Below are 14757 nucleotides of genomic sequence, written 5' to 3'. Positions count from 1 at the left end.
CACGTGGCACCTGACAGAGTGTCTAGAACAGATATTACTCAATAGAGACTCCTACGGAGAGAGACGATAGATGTTCCTCCCTGACTGAGCATTCTGCCCACATCCCTGGCCCGAGGGACACCCCACAGTTGCCAGGAAAGGGGCATACAGCAGGGACTGCTTGTGGGTGCTCTTACTTTATCTTTCTTGGCTCCAAGTCCTGCCTAAGCTTCTGGGGGACAGAGAGAGCTATGAAAAATGTAAGCTGTGAATTGCTTGACAGATATCAGGATGTCTACAGGTCCGTGCGGTACCTCTTAGAACAGGAGTCAGACAGCTTTGGCTGTGAGGCAAAACCAGGAACAGTAGGCAGGCATTTATACAACAACTTAAAATGTAACATTTTGGGGCTGGCACTGTGGTGTAGCAGGTGAAGCTGCTGCCTGCAGTGCTGGTACCCTATATGGGCACCGGTTTGAGACCCGGCTGCTCCACTTCCAATCCAGCTCCTTGCTATGGCCTGGGAAAGCAGCAGAAGATGGCCTGACTCCTTGGGCCCCTTCATCCACATGGGAAGACCCAGAGGAGGCGCCTGGGTTCGGATCTGCACAGCTCCAGCCGTTCTGACCCATTGGGGAGTGAACCAGTGGATGGAAGACCTCTCTCCTTCTCCCTCTGTGGAACTCTGACTTTCAAATAAATAAATTAAAAAAAAAAACAAATAAAATAAAATGTAACATTTTAAAATGCAAAACCCATATAACTTCTGGGTTACATGAAAGTAAGTGGCAGGTTAGATTTGGCCAAGGCTGTAGTCTGCCAAAGATGGAGAACTCTCCCTGGACAGGGGAAAGCCTGCCGTCACCTGCACCCACCCAGCAGAGCTGAGATGAGAACGTGTCGAAAGTCAGCCCGTTGGGCAACCCCAGGTCATCCTGCACAAGAATCCTGTGGTTGGTGCCGTCCATGTAGGAAGTCTCAATTTTGGGGTTGTCTCTGTTCCAGTCTGTCCAATAAAGGTTCTTGGAGGAGGAAAAGAAGGGGAAAGAGGAAGAGAAATAAGAAAGACCTATGAGAAAAAGTTTACACCTCGGTGCACCTAGGTGCTTTTTGGAGGTTTATACAGCTGGAGTGTTGATCTGTACTCAATCCATAGGGAAAATACCCAACTTCTGAGCTGTCACCTTACAAAGCCTTGGCAAAAGGTGTGCAAGCGGGGCATGGTTGCAAGTCCACATTGGAACACGTGCCCCGCGTTCTACTGACTATAGTCACGTATAGCACCCTCCATCCTGTACTACTTCACCACTGGAGTCAGAGCCTCACATCTGGGAACATCCGGAAGGGCAGATGTGGGTGGAACAGAGGCACACACATATTCACGCAATGATACCCTCTCACGGAATCCGTCACGATGCCTCGGGGGTTCACCAAATCGGTCTCGAACAGCACCCGGCGCTGGGTGCCATCCAGCTTGGCGACTTCTATCCGGTCCAGCTGAGAATCCGTCCAGAAGATGTTGCGGCCCAGGTGGTCAACGGCGATGCCTTCTGGGCTCCCGAGATCTAGAACCACACAGACAGCGCCGCTGACTTTTTTTTGCCTGAGCAGGTGCCGACTTGGTTTGTTTCTGATTACTCAGTGCTCTTTCCCATGACATCCACTCCCTGTGGCTTTGAATGTGAAATGCCTGCTGTTTATAGACAAGCAACCCTCAGAGTGACAAATCCGACATCATTCATTTGCTCACTGCGCTGGGGACCAGGACTGTAATGACCACTGTGCTGTTGCCCACAGCCCAGGAGAGACCCAGGGCCCAGCCTGGGGAAGCCACGGAGGGATTCCCAGGGAACTAGCTTCTTGAAGCTGGCTCCTAAGGATGGATAAGAGTGTGTCAGGCAAAGATGCTATATGAGGGTTTCAGGTAGCAGGATCAGAATTTAAGGAAAGCTCAGACCTGGCTTGATGTGAACTGTATGTAATCTTACACGGCTGGAGACAAGAAGCGGGACAGTGGCCAGAGATGCAGTTAGGGTGCTGAGATAACAAGCTTCGAGCTTATCTCATGGGCCAAGGGGAGACCCAGAAAGATCTTAAGGTGGGGAATGGAACACATGGAGCTATGGTATTTGATAATTGTGTGTTAGAAAGGTCATTTCAGAGAAACAATACCTCCAAGAAATTGTAGCTGTTACTTCATAGAAGTATAAGGGGTACATAGATGGAGTGACAGTAATTACAAATAAGCCTCCTGGAGGTCTCCACTGGGCCACAACAACTGGTTTCAAACCAAGGGTTGCCACTGGGAACTTGCAATGTGAGTCTTCTGCTCCCTTTTAAGTTGTATTAGTTGAAGATAGCAATGCTTTCTTAAACTTTAAAACAATACAAAAAAAAAAAAATGAGGCAACTTGGGTTTTATTGGTACCACTGAAGGCCACTGAGTACAGTGTACACAGGAAGGGGAAGAGAATGCCCCATTTGAGGAATCTGGGCTGTGAAGACTGGGTTCCTCCATCAAGTTAAAAGCACTGCAGACCCTCGGCTCTCTGGGTTCAGGCCTTCACTGGGCCCCTAAAACAGAAACACTGAAGTCCGGGAAAGGACATTCCCAAGGGACATTTATGAAGACTCAGAAACCACACTTGAACAAGGTCTGTACTACCCAAAATAAAGTGGGGAAGTATACAGTATTCAGATACTTCCCACCTCCCTGAAGGCACAGAGACAGGGTAACTGATCCCCTGTCAGTCCCTTTGTGGCTTTCAGACAGAGCAGATCACTGTGGGGGTATATTTGGAACGAGCATGTTCTATGAGAGACACGAGCCGCTCAGACTCAGAGAGGGAGGGAGGGAGAGAGAGAGAGAGGGAGAGAGAGAGAGGAGGACCAAAGCTGGTCAACAAGAAAATCAATAGGATACCAGCAGGGAAACCCTGGAGGAAGCTCCATGTCCCGCCGTCTCTCTATAACATCTGGTCCTGACAACCAAAGCCCTTCTCCACCCCCAACCAGAAAGAACTCCCTCGGGGGCTGTGCTGGGAAGCCTTGCCCTTTACTGTTCAGTGGGAGGAAGAAGCCTAGAGAGGAAGGTGACAGAGGTGACAGAGCTGCACTGCTCCTGTCAGAGGAGACAGATTACCATCGTTCCTAGAATATTTGGCTGGGACTTCACCTCAAGGGAAGAGAAGTTCAGGATTCGGACTGAACGAAATAAGGAAGAAAAGGTAACCACCGCCACTCTCATGCACTAGGGAAGTCCAACCTGTACCATGCAAGTTCCTGTCCCTCATATTAATATATAAATACATAGAGTTCTTTCTTCGCACAGATCCTGTTTTGGTTGTATTCTGTTTCCCCAGTGAGTAGGCTTTCTGCTTGGAATGTTTCTTGCTGTGCTTCAAGTTTTCTTGGATGACTATCAGGTCCAAAAACAACAGGAAATGGCAAATGATGACATACTCCCCACTTCCACTGGGTTTTTAAATCAAATAGTAGATAATAATAGCAACATTTTTAAGAGAGAAAGAAAGAGAAAAGAGAGAAAGAAGATGCAAAAAAAGGCATTTTTGAACTTCAATTCATTAAACCAAAGCATGAAAACGAGCAGACTTTATATAGTCTGTTGGCTCCCAGAGAAGGATTTGGGGTCTGTATCCAAAGCCAGACATAGTAAATTCATCCTCAGCTTCTTGTCTCCTGTGAAGGAGCCAAGGAAGGGAAAACATGCCCCAGGGGTTGTTCACCAGGATAGGGACGCTTCCAGAACATCAATTGTTAGGGAGACGTGTAAGCTGGAAACCGAAAAAGCTACACTCGTTCCTAAATAAAAAGAAAATATGACGGGGTGGTGCTGTGTACAGTGGGTTAAGCCTCAGCCTGCCGACTCTGGCATCCTCTATGAGTGCTAGTTCTAGTCCTGGCTGTAAATGCCCTAGATAGAAACTGGGGAGTTAGTGTTTTAAAAATTAATGGTCAGGGCACCAGCGCTGTGGCATAGGGGGTAAAGCTGCTGTCTGAGGTGCCAGCATCCCCTATGGGCATCAGTTCAAGTCCCGGCTGCTCCACTTGTGATCCAGCTCTCTGCTAATGCACCTGGGAAGGTAGCAGATGATGGCTCAAGTACTTGGGCCCCTGCACCCATGTGGGAGACCTGGACAGAGCTTCCGGCTCCTGGTTTCAGCCTAGCCCAAACCCAACCATCATGGCCATTTGGGGAGTGAACCAGCATATGGAAGATCTCTTTCTCTCTCTCTCCCTTCTCACTCTGTCTTTAAAATAAATAAAAGGAACCTTATAAGTAAATAAAAAGAAACATGAAATAAGGCTCAAAGACTTTAAAGATGACCGAACAAAGGTAACTTTACAACAAGTACCATCAGCTTGATCATGTCTTTTGAGCAAAAACATTCCCAGCTAAGCTGATGAGTCACTGACCTATTGAGCAACATGTAATTCTTGACCTTTTCAGAACAGGGTCATTTTTGCCTGGATTTTTGTTGTAATGCTCTTTAAGCCAGATAAAGGACACCTGTTGTAAAACAGTCCTGACTTGTTGAATGTAGGCAATAAAACAATGTAGAGTTCTTGATTTCAATTGGTATCCTTAAGGGATTGGGGTTAGGTGGTGAAGTGCAGGCTGTGCCAAAGCATCAGACACTTTATCATCAGTGACACAACAAAAAAACCGAGAAATGTCTGCAGCATTCAGCCTGATCTGTTGTCCTCCGGTGCAGGCAATCAGAGCGAGTGCAGTGGGGACAAGGTGAAGAAGGGAACCTACCCCAGCTTGTGATGTGACAGCTGAAGTGACAACCCCTTAACTGGACAATTGTGTTGGGAACAGGTGCAACCATCGGAGTTGCTATTTGCTACATGCTTGTGATTCTCTGTACGGTATGGTTCATCTTCTTGCTGCTTTTGGGAAAATCCAAGTGGAACGCCTCATGGGACAGACACTCAGACAATCAATTCCAGGCTTAGAAGCTTGAGGGAGAATGCATGTTCAACCCTGCTGGCGAGTCTGACTTTTATTGTTCATGAAAACTTGACAACATAAAGCTTTCAGAAAAGGCCTAGGCACTAGTGTTTTTTCTGTTAGCTATTCTGAAATCCTCAATGATCGTCAACTACTTGCTGGCACCTTACTATGCTACAGACGTTACCTATAGAGGTTTTTTTTTTTTTTTTATGTCTCTTTTTTTTTTTCTTGGCAGGCTGAGTGGACAGTGAGAGAGACAGAGAGAAAGGTCTTCCTTTGCCGTTGGTTCACCCTCCAATGGCCACCGCGGCCAGCGTAATGCGGCCGGCACACCGCGCTGATCCGATGGCAGGAGCCGGGTGCTTCTCCTGGTCTCCCATGGGGTGCAGGGCCCAAGCACTTGGGCCATCCTCCACTGCCTTCCCGGGCCACAGCAGAGAGCTGGCCTGGAAGAGGGGCAACTGGGACAGAATCTGGTGCCCTGGCTGGGACTTTTACCTGGGGTGCCGGCACCGCAAGGCAGAGGATTAGCTTACTGAGCCACGGCGCCTGCCACCTATAGGGGTTTTTTTAAAAAAAATATTTATTGGCTGGCACCGCACCTCAATAGGCTAACCCTCTGCCTGCAGCGCCGGCACCCCAGGTTCTAGTCCTGGTCGGGCCGCCGGATTCTGTCCCGACTGCCCCTCTTCCAGGCCAGCTCTCTGCTGTGACCCAGGAGTGCAGTTGAGGATGCCCAAGTCCTTGGGCCCTGCACCCACATGGGAGACCAGGAGAAGCACCTGGCTCCTGGCTTCAGATCAGGGCAGTGCACCAGCCAGGGCAGCCATTGGAGGGTGAACCAACGGTAAAGGAAGACCTTTCTCTTTCTCTCTCCATGTCTCTCTGCCTGTCAAAAAAAAATTTATTTACTTTCATATTATTGGAAATTCAAAGAGACAGACAGAGGTCTTCCATCCATCATTCCAATGCCCACAAAGCCATCAGCCCAGATCTTAACTGGGTCTCCCACATCGGAGATAAGGACCAAAGTATGTGAGCTATCATCTGCTTCCTCTCAGGGTGCACCTTAGCAGGAAGCTGGATAGGAAGTGGAGTAGCCAAGACTCAAACCAGGCACTCTGATCTGGGATGCGGGTTTCCCAAAGGGCGTCTTAACTGCTACAACACAACCACCACCTTGCCTACAGTCTTCAAGACCCAGGAAGGACTGGATTTTATTCTAAAGTCAATTGGGGACCCATTGAGGGTTCTGTGCAGGGCAAGGACATGAATCTGATGAAGGGTGCTTCGGAAGAGGCATTTGAGAAGCCTCTTTTATTTTGGATACATTTGTGCTGTTTCTTTTCTAGCCCAAAAGAAGGGATATGGTAGTGTGTGGCATCTGTGATGTGGAAATCCATGCAGCAAGGAAGAAAAGAGAAGCTGGAAGCAAGGCCTGAGACAGGCAAGATGCACACATGGAATCGTTCCAAGATTCCAGCAGGCCCTGGTGTGACAACTCAGGAACAATGGACCCGTCTGCTGGAATTTCATTTACAAGGGCTGAGGACCCAGGCCCCTGGCTCTGCTTCATTCCTCATGAGGCTCTTACACCCCTCCCACTCTGTTGGCAACTCGGCCCCAAGTCCACTGTGAAAGCCCCCAGGTCTGTGTGGTTTCTTGGCAGAGGTCAGGGGTCCCTAATAAACAGAGTGCTCTTCACAAGTGACTGACCTATAATGCACACAAATGTCCTATTCACAAAACGCATCTCTGAAGCTTTCAAAGGCCTCGAAGCCAGAGCTTGCTACTTGCCACAGTGCAGACAGGAGACCTCGAGATGTCTTTGAAAAGATGGAATCATGATCAACTTAGCAGGAACAGAAGGTCAAACCCAACAGGTGCATGCAGGTGAGATACCAAAGTCTGCAAAGGCCCCACCAAGGCATCACTGCATGGCCTTCCTAAGTCTGCTCCCATTCATTCTGAGCCTCCCAGGCAGCTTGGGAATACAGTGAACCCAGGACCATGAAGATGAGCAGCCCTGGTTCCAGGGTTTGAGCCCAGGCCCCTGTTTATTTCTGCAGGTCACAGAGCAGGAGCTGTCACCAGGTACAATCAGCCAGCACTCACCGGCATATGCAGTAAAGCCTTGGCTTCCGTCTTCTTCTTGGTGTTTCCATCCAGTAGCATGTTCTCTATCTTCCCAGTCTGGGCAAAGAGTAGGTGGGTTCCAGGGGGCAGAGGGATCACAGCGGTAGGTACTAAGGGTCTCTGATGAATCGGTGGAGCCACAGTACTCAGACCTAGGTTGCAGTAGAGGTGGATGAGCAAGGCCGGTGCACACAAGGAACACACAGATGCACACATACACACACGCACACCGTGTGTGCACACCCACACATCCACACATCCAGTAACATAACCTTCATGGCCCAACAAACTCCATAGCCACACAACACTCATTTCCCACCTGGAAGCAGCAGAAGTAGGATATGCTCAGCCAAATGACATTTGTGGACGAGATAATGTAGGCAGGGGCTTCACATTCAGCTCAGGTGGGGGAAAAGTGCTTAGCTTCCCTCTTCACAGAGATCACTTGGCTATTCACGCTCTGCTTTGCACACTGGGGCTGGCCACTGGTGAACCAAGCACTAACAGCAGCAGCCTGAATCTCCTGCCATGGGGAGTCGCCTTCTAATGGAAGCTTCGCTGCAGGAGCCCAGCAGAATGAGCCTGCACTATGGGCCCTGTCCCTCGGCCATGGGCTGGGACTGCTGTGCATGGGACAAACTGGAACATGCCCCTTCTGGGCTTTGAAGAACTAAGGGATGGTGGGGAACTCCTTCTCCCTCAGCTTCAGCCTTGCCCTCCCAACTGCTGACCTTGGCCCCTGGCACCACTTCCTGACTCACCTGATGACACTGTCCCAGGAGTGCACAGGTAGCTGGTGCTGCAGGGGAGGAGCACTGACCAGGTGCTGGGGGACCTGGGGGAACCTAGGACTGGGCCCTGTCACTCTCTCATTGTGTGTGCACCTTTCTAGGCTCTGTCCTCTTCTCTCAAAAGTGAGACCTGGACCAGGTCATCGCCAAGGTCATTTCCAGTTCTCTCCCTTGTCTGTCTTGCCTGTTACACCTAACTAGTGACATAAACCAGTCCAGTGCACCTCTAGAATCTCCGAGTTCCATCAGTCCACTCCAGACTCACTGCCAGCACCCTGGGTCGGCCCCTCCCATTCCTCACCTGGCTTAATCCTAAGCTGGCAAGAGAGGCTGAGGCTCTTATGCCCGCATCCCAGTTCCTGCTGTCCAGCAGTGATATCGCTAAAACCGAAATCTGCTTCGCACCATTGATGACCACTCGAAAGCCTCCCAAAGCCTTCTGGGCTCCCTGCTGTCCTCAGGACCAACACCCAGGTCCACAGCTTAGCACGGACACTGCTCTGCTGCCCGGAGCAACAGCCTCACTCCCTGCTCCATGCTCTGGAAAGTACCCTCGCCCCCCCCCCCCAGCCAACACCCTGCACAAGCCCTGCACTGCCCCCGGCTGCAGGCCTGTCCCTCAGTGTCCTCAGGGGCTGGCACTATGACTTTCCGCTGGGTATCCACAGCGCTGACGCTTGGCTAACACTGGCTGTGTGAAGGCTGTGAGTAACCACTTCTCGGTCTCTTAGCAGCTGATGTTGGGGTGGGGGAGGTTGTCCATCTGTGATGATTATTAGGTAATTTGAGAACAGAGACTCAAGGATTGGTTAGGTCTGCTTGTGGCATTTGTGACAGTGACCAGTTTCTGGGCCAGAACCAGCATTTCAGAGCTGAGGGCGCGCCCCAGGATGATTTTGTTCCTATCTGCTGTTGAGGCTGAGGCTGGAGGAGCCTCATTCACAGCCACGTAGCCCAGCAGGGTCTCAGACAGGGCCCCCAGCCCTCAGCATGGCGCCTTCCCAGCAACCTTTGCAGCGGTCTATGCCTTGGGTTTGAAAATCCACCAAAGCCCCTCAAGGCCCTGGGCCCTGACTGTGAAGGAGGCGAGTGCTGCAAGGGTGAGAATGGGCCCCCCCCTGCGCCTGAGGAAGCAGAGACCCAAGGAAGGGCTCGCCTCACCACCCCCACCCTGTCCTGCTGCGGCGCATCCCAGCATTCACCTGGGAGACCACCAGTGTTCACCAGAGCACCATCTGCTCCCTGCCACATCACAGTGGCGGTGCAGCAGGTCCCACTAAGGACTGACAGAACTTGCCAGTGCGTGGAGAGGGAGGGGGAAGGTGAGAAGATGGAGAGGGGCAGAGGGTAGAAGGGGGTCAGGGAAGGGGACAGGCACTGCTTATTCGGCCCCGGAGGCCCTGCTGGGGCATGAATCCAAGCACAGCCCGCCCTCCACTTACACGGGGGCCTCATCCCGGGTCTGGTCCTTGTGCCCTCCACCTCACGGCCATCGCGATCCACGCACCAGCAGTAGCCTGTGCTGCCGTGGCACTGGGTAGGCGAGTAGTGTCCGTGCTCATCACACTTGGGGACAAACAGCCCCGGTGGGCGGGGCCGCTGTGCATCCGCTGCCCCCCCCCCCCCCGCTCCAAGAATGTGTTCTCACTCCAGCCGGCACCGGGTCTTCTCCAGCTCTGTGTGTGCTGTCACCAAGCCACACTTTTAAGAGAGTAACGTGCTGTAATCTAGAACTTACAAAAAGGAGGAGGAAGCCTCAATTCTGAGCCAGGAAATGGAATTTCAAGCACGCTTACGGAAAGCTGATGACGTGATGAGCTCAGTGGGATTCCTGGGATGGTTCCTCAGTGTGGGGAGCAACTCGGACTAGACTAAGTTACTGGAATTAAGACTTATTCTATGCATCTGCTCTCCCACAATATGGCGCTGGGAGAGGAGGAAACAGCTTCTACACAGCTGCCTCCAGTTCAACCAATAAACAGCAGGACCTGCTCCTGATTGGAGGACAGCAGCGTACTCGGCGTGTGGGTAGCAGAGTTGGGATTGGTGGAAGAGGACTATAAAGGAGGAGAGAGACAACATGCACCAGGAACATCTATCTGAAGGAACACCTGTGCAGCCCCCGAGAGAGCCAGCCGGCGGTTTGCCGCTCCCCTGCGGAAGTGGGGAAAGTGGCCAGGGGGAACCGCCCTTCCACGGAGGTGGAAGGGACGGTAGCCAACCCAGGAAGAACCAGCAGCAAACCCGGGGAGGGCCGAGCAGACGAAAGAACAACACAGGGTCCTGTGTCGTTCCTCCACAAAGACGGGGAGCGACATAATGGTGCCGTGACTCGGATATGAAGCCTAGGCAGGGTTTAGTGTCGTTCCTCCACGATGAGGGGGAGCGACATAATGGTGCCGTGATTCGGATAGGAAACCTAGGAGGGAAGAAGCGGGAAAAAGTGGGAAAATACCGGAGAGACTAGCAAAGAGCCTAGGGAAAAGCTGGACGGAAAAGGTGCCGGAAGAAGCTATTGAAAGCCTAGGCATAGACTCGGATATGGACTGTGGGAAAGAAGCTAGGATTTAAAGTGAAAGCAAGAAGAAACTTAGACTCAGATACGTACTGCAGGTTGAAAGCGAAAGTGAAACCTAGAAGAAACTTAGACTTGGATACGGACTGTGGGGAGAAGCCAGGAGAAATGAGAGGGGAATATTGTTGGAAGAAAAGTTAGGAAACATACCGGGTAGAGAAAAATATGTTAGGGAGGATGAAGCCGCGGGGGCAGGCCGAGGCGGAGACGTAAGCTATCTTGGAATTCTTCAAGTCAGCCCGGGGAGCAAAAGGCGAAAATCTGGAACCAGAGGCAGAGACGTGGGCCGCCAGGTTGGAATCCGTCAGATTAGCCCGGGGAGCAAAAGACGGGAAGTCAAACCGAAAGGCGGAGGCGTGAGCCAGGTTGAATTCACCAGGTTAGCCCGGGGAACTTGGCTTGAATGCCGGTGGCGGAAACGTGAGCTGGGCTGTGTGATTCGCGGAAGCCGCCGCGTGCAGAGAGAGCACGGGGCGTGAATAGATAGGGAACGCGGGGCTGGCGCGAAGGCCTTGGTGTGGGCGCGAAGGGCGTGGAGACCACGGAGCACGCGAATAGATGCCGGGAAGCCGCGCAGAGCCGGGAAGCAGCCTCGGGGTGAGGCGCCAAGAAGCAGCCTTGGGGCGGGCGCCGGGAAGCTGCGGGGATAAGAGAAACAGAATTTAGAAGTAAAATGAGAGAAATAGGAATGCTGGCAGATAGAAGTAAAATAGGAGAAATAGGAATGCCCGGAGATAGAGAAATAGAGAAAAATAAGGCCTCCCCACAACATGGCAATGAGAGAGCTTGGATTCGGTCTGCCTGATTAGTAAGACGATAAGCACCTGTGGGAGGCCGCAGGTCACCGAAGACAGGCACGAATTAACATCAATAAGTCTCCCCACAAGACGGCAATGAGAAGGCTTGGATTCGGTTTGCCTGATTGGTAGGGCTTCTAAGTACCTGCAGGCAGTTCTAGCAGACCAGAGCATGCGCTGCAGGGCACCGAACTCAGGCACGCATCAGTGCCTAAAAACCTCCTCATAACATGGCGAAGAGAGGACCCGGATTCGGTTTGCCTGATTGGTAGGGCTTGTAAGCACCTGTGGGCAACTCCAGCAAGCAGAGCAGAGTGTGCGCCGCGGGGCACCGAAGACAGGCGCATATCAACGCCAAAAATAAAAAGAAAGGGGGATGTGTGGGGAGCAACTCAGACTAGACTAAGTTACTGGAATTAAGACTTATTCTATGCATCTGCTCTCCCACAATATGGCGCTGGGAGAGGAGGAAACAGCTTCTACACAGCTGCCTCCAGTTCAACCAATAAACAGCAGGACCTGCTCCTGATTGGAGGACAGCAGCATACTCGGCGTGTGGGTAGCAGAGTTGGGATTGGTGGAAGAGGACTATAAAGGAGGAGAGAGACAACATGCACCAGGAACATCTATCTGAAGGAACACCTGTGCAGCCCCCGAGAGAGCCAGCCGGCAGTGTGCCGCTCCCCCGCGGAAGTGGGGAAAGTGGCCAGGGGGAACCGCCCTTCCACGGAGGTGGAAGGGACGGTAGCCAACCCGGGAAGAACCAACAGCAAACCCGGGGAGGGCCGAGCAGACAAAAGAACAGCGCAGGGTCCTGTGTCGTTCCTCCACGAAGACAGGGAGCGACATAAAGGTGCCGTAACTCGGATATGAAGCCTAGGCAGGGTTCAGTGTCGCTCCTCCACGAAGAGGGGGAGCGACACCTCAGCCTGGCCAGCAGGCAGTGGGAGCAGCCCAGGGGCTCCCAGGGAGCCTCCTGCTGAGGGCCCCAGGCCTCCATGGAGGATTTTCCATCAAGGGCCTGGAGGATGGAGGGGCAGGGAGCTGGAGTAACACTCACATACACATACTTCCTAGGCTTGCTTCTGGCTGATAAAATAACTCTGGCAAGCTGCCTCTTACTCATCGCCTCTGATCTGCTGCAGGAGGAAGACCTGATACTTATCTGACCAGTGGCAGGAAGTTGGGATGACTTTTCTCAAGGTGAAGGCCAGAGAATGAGAGGGAGGGAAGTTATGAAGAAAGCGCATTTTTGATCTCCAGATTTGCATTCCACTCCCTCGTCAGGTTAAAGCTGTGTCTCTGTGTTCTGTGAAATAATGGCTATTACAGTCTCGGATTCACTCTGGAGTGGGGGAGGGGAGGAGTGGTCAGGAAATGTGGAGCCTCTCTGGGAAGAAAAGACTTGAAGCAACAGCAGGACCTGTGGGCTACCTAAGAGTGGAAGTGTCACAGAAAGCTTAGCAAGGAAGGCTAAGCCTCTGCCTGTGGTGCCAGCATCCCAAGGCGTCGGTTCATGTCCTAGCTACTCCTCTTACAATTCAGCTCTCTGCCTGTGGCCTGGGAAGGCAGTGGAAAATGGCCCAAGTATTTGGGCCTCTGTACCCTGTGGGAGACCCAGAAGAAGCTCCTCAGTTCTGGTTTCGCACTGTCCTGGCTCCAGCCAATTTTGGAGTGAACCAACAGATGGAAGCCCTCTCTCTTCCTCACTGCAACTCTACCTCTTCAAATAAATAAAGTCTTTTTTAAAAAATGGAATTTTCATGGGGAGACACTGTTTATCCAATATCTTCCTGCACGATCAGAGCTGTGCTGCTCCCAGGGGCTTCACCTGCTCTAAGCACCTCCACAGCATACATCCTTGCATGCGGTAATGCCAGTGTGGCAGATGACGCCTGGCCTCTGCTGGCACTGAGACCCGCAGCTCACAGCCTCATCTCATGAGCTGCCAAATGTTCCCAGAAAGCACATTTCCAAGAGTGGAGGTTCACAAGTAAAGAAGACACTGGCAGCCTGACATGGTTTTGATCCTGCTGTCCCCAGGGATTTGTTACAAACACTACTACTTGTAGAAAACACAGTAGATCCTTCTAGTAGCAGAATGCTCTTCAAGGCTTCTCCCAGCCTTCCAGGATTGGGGAGGAAGCAGCACATCCAGGGAGGGGAGGGGAGCTGGCAATGAGCAAAGCACAAAGAGTGGAAAGCAAAAAGGGCGTGGAAGGGCTGGCACTGTGGCACAGCATAAAGCCCCACCCTGCAGTACCACCATCCCATATGGGTGCCAGTTCAAGTCTCGGGTGTTCCACTTCCAATCCAGCTCTCTGCTAATGTGCCTGGGAAAGCAGTGAAGGATGGCTCAAGTTTCTGGGCCCCTGTACCCAAGTGGGAGAGCCAGAAGAAGCTTCTGGCACCTGGCTTCTGATCACTTCAGCTCTGGTTATTGAGGCCATTTGGGGAGTGAACCAATGGATGGAAGATACCTCTCCCTATATAACTCTCTCAAATAAATAAAAGTATTTTTGAAAAGATTTTATCTATTAATTTGAGAGGTAGAGTCACAGACAGTGAGAGGAAGAGACAGAGAGAAAGGTCTTCCTTCTGTTTCTTCACTCTGCAAACTGCCACAATGGCTGGAGCTGTGCTGATCCAAAGCCAGGAGCTTCTTCCAGGACTCCCATGCGGTGCAGGGGCTTGAGCACCTGGGCCATCTTCTACTGCTTTCCCAGGCCATAGCAGAGAGCTGGACTGGAAGAGGAGCAGCCAGTACTAGAACCAGTGCCCATATGGGATGCCAGCATTGCAGGCAGAGGATTAACCTACTACACAACAGCACCAGCTGCAATAAAAGTATTAAAAAAAAAAAAAAAAAGCATACAACACCAGGAAAAGCAGTTAGCCCTGTAGCTTTTGAGTGCCATCTCTTTTGTCACCATTTGAAAGTGCACTGTTGAGCTTTCTTCATCCCTGTGTCCCAGAGTGCTCCCCCCCAGCCCCCTTCTAAAACCCTGCTGCTATATGCTTTCAAATCACTGTATGTAGGGGCTGACATGGTGGTGCCCCTGACATTAAGCCTCTAACTGAAACACCAGCATCCCCAGTGAGTCCTGACTGCTCCACTTCCAATCCAGCCCCCTGCTACTGCACCTGGGTAGGAGGCAGAAGGCCCGAGAGCTTGGACCACTGCCACCCACGTGGGAGACAGAGACGGAATTTGACTCCTGGCTTCAGCCTGGCCCATCCCCGGCTGTAGCAGCCATTTAGGGAGTGAACAAGTGGATAGAACATTTCTCTCTCTCCCTCTAACTCTGCTTTTCAAATAAATAAACCTTTTTAAAGAATCACTGTATTCAGCAAACTTTTCACACCAAGAAGCTTGAATCACCTCTCTGTTGTGTTAAGAATTTACTGTTGGGCCTGGCGCCAAGCCTCACTTGGTTGATCCTCCACCTGCAGCACTGGCATCCCATGTGGGTGCCGGGTTCTAGTCCCAGCTGCACC

The 14757-nt window shown here is 51.7% G+C and overlaps 1 protein-coding gene across 1 annotated transcript in view; it reads right to left on the bottom strand.

The window, feature by feature from the left end:
- The window catches only part of LOC103351035 (nidogen-1), a 59623-nt gene that overhangs the window by 6175 nt on the left and 38691 nt on the right, over positions 1-14757 (bottom strand). Inside the window, exons 9-11 of the mRNA XM_089311253.1 lie at positions 7076-7248; positions 1373-1501; positions 845-1001 (exon numbers count right to left, since the gene is read on the bottom strand). Of these exons, the coding sequence (XP_089167379.1) occupies positions 845-1001; positions 1373-1501; positions 7076-7248 (459 nt within the window). The remainder of the gene's footprint in view (positions 1-844; positions 1002-1372; positions 1502-7075; positions 7249-14757) is intronic.

This window comes from Oryctolagus cuniculus, chromosome 13 (genome assembly GCF_051225735.1).
Source record: "Oryctolagus cuniculus isolate XC-2025 breed Fujian yellow rabbit chromosome 13, ASM5122573v1, whole genome shotgun sequence".
Lineage (NCBI taxonomy): Eukaryota > Metazoa > Chordata > Mammalia > Lagomorpha > Leporidae > Oryctolagus > Oryctolagus cuniculus.
This window is presented reverse-complemented; position numbering and strand designations above follow the sequence as displayed.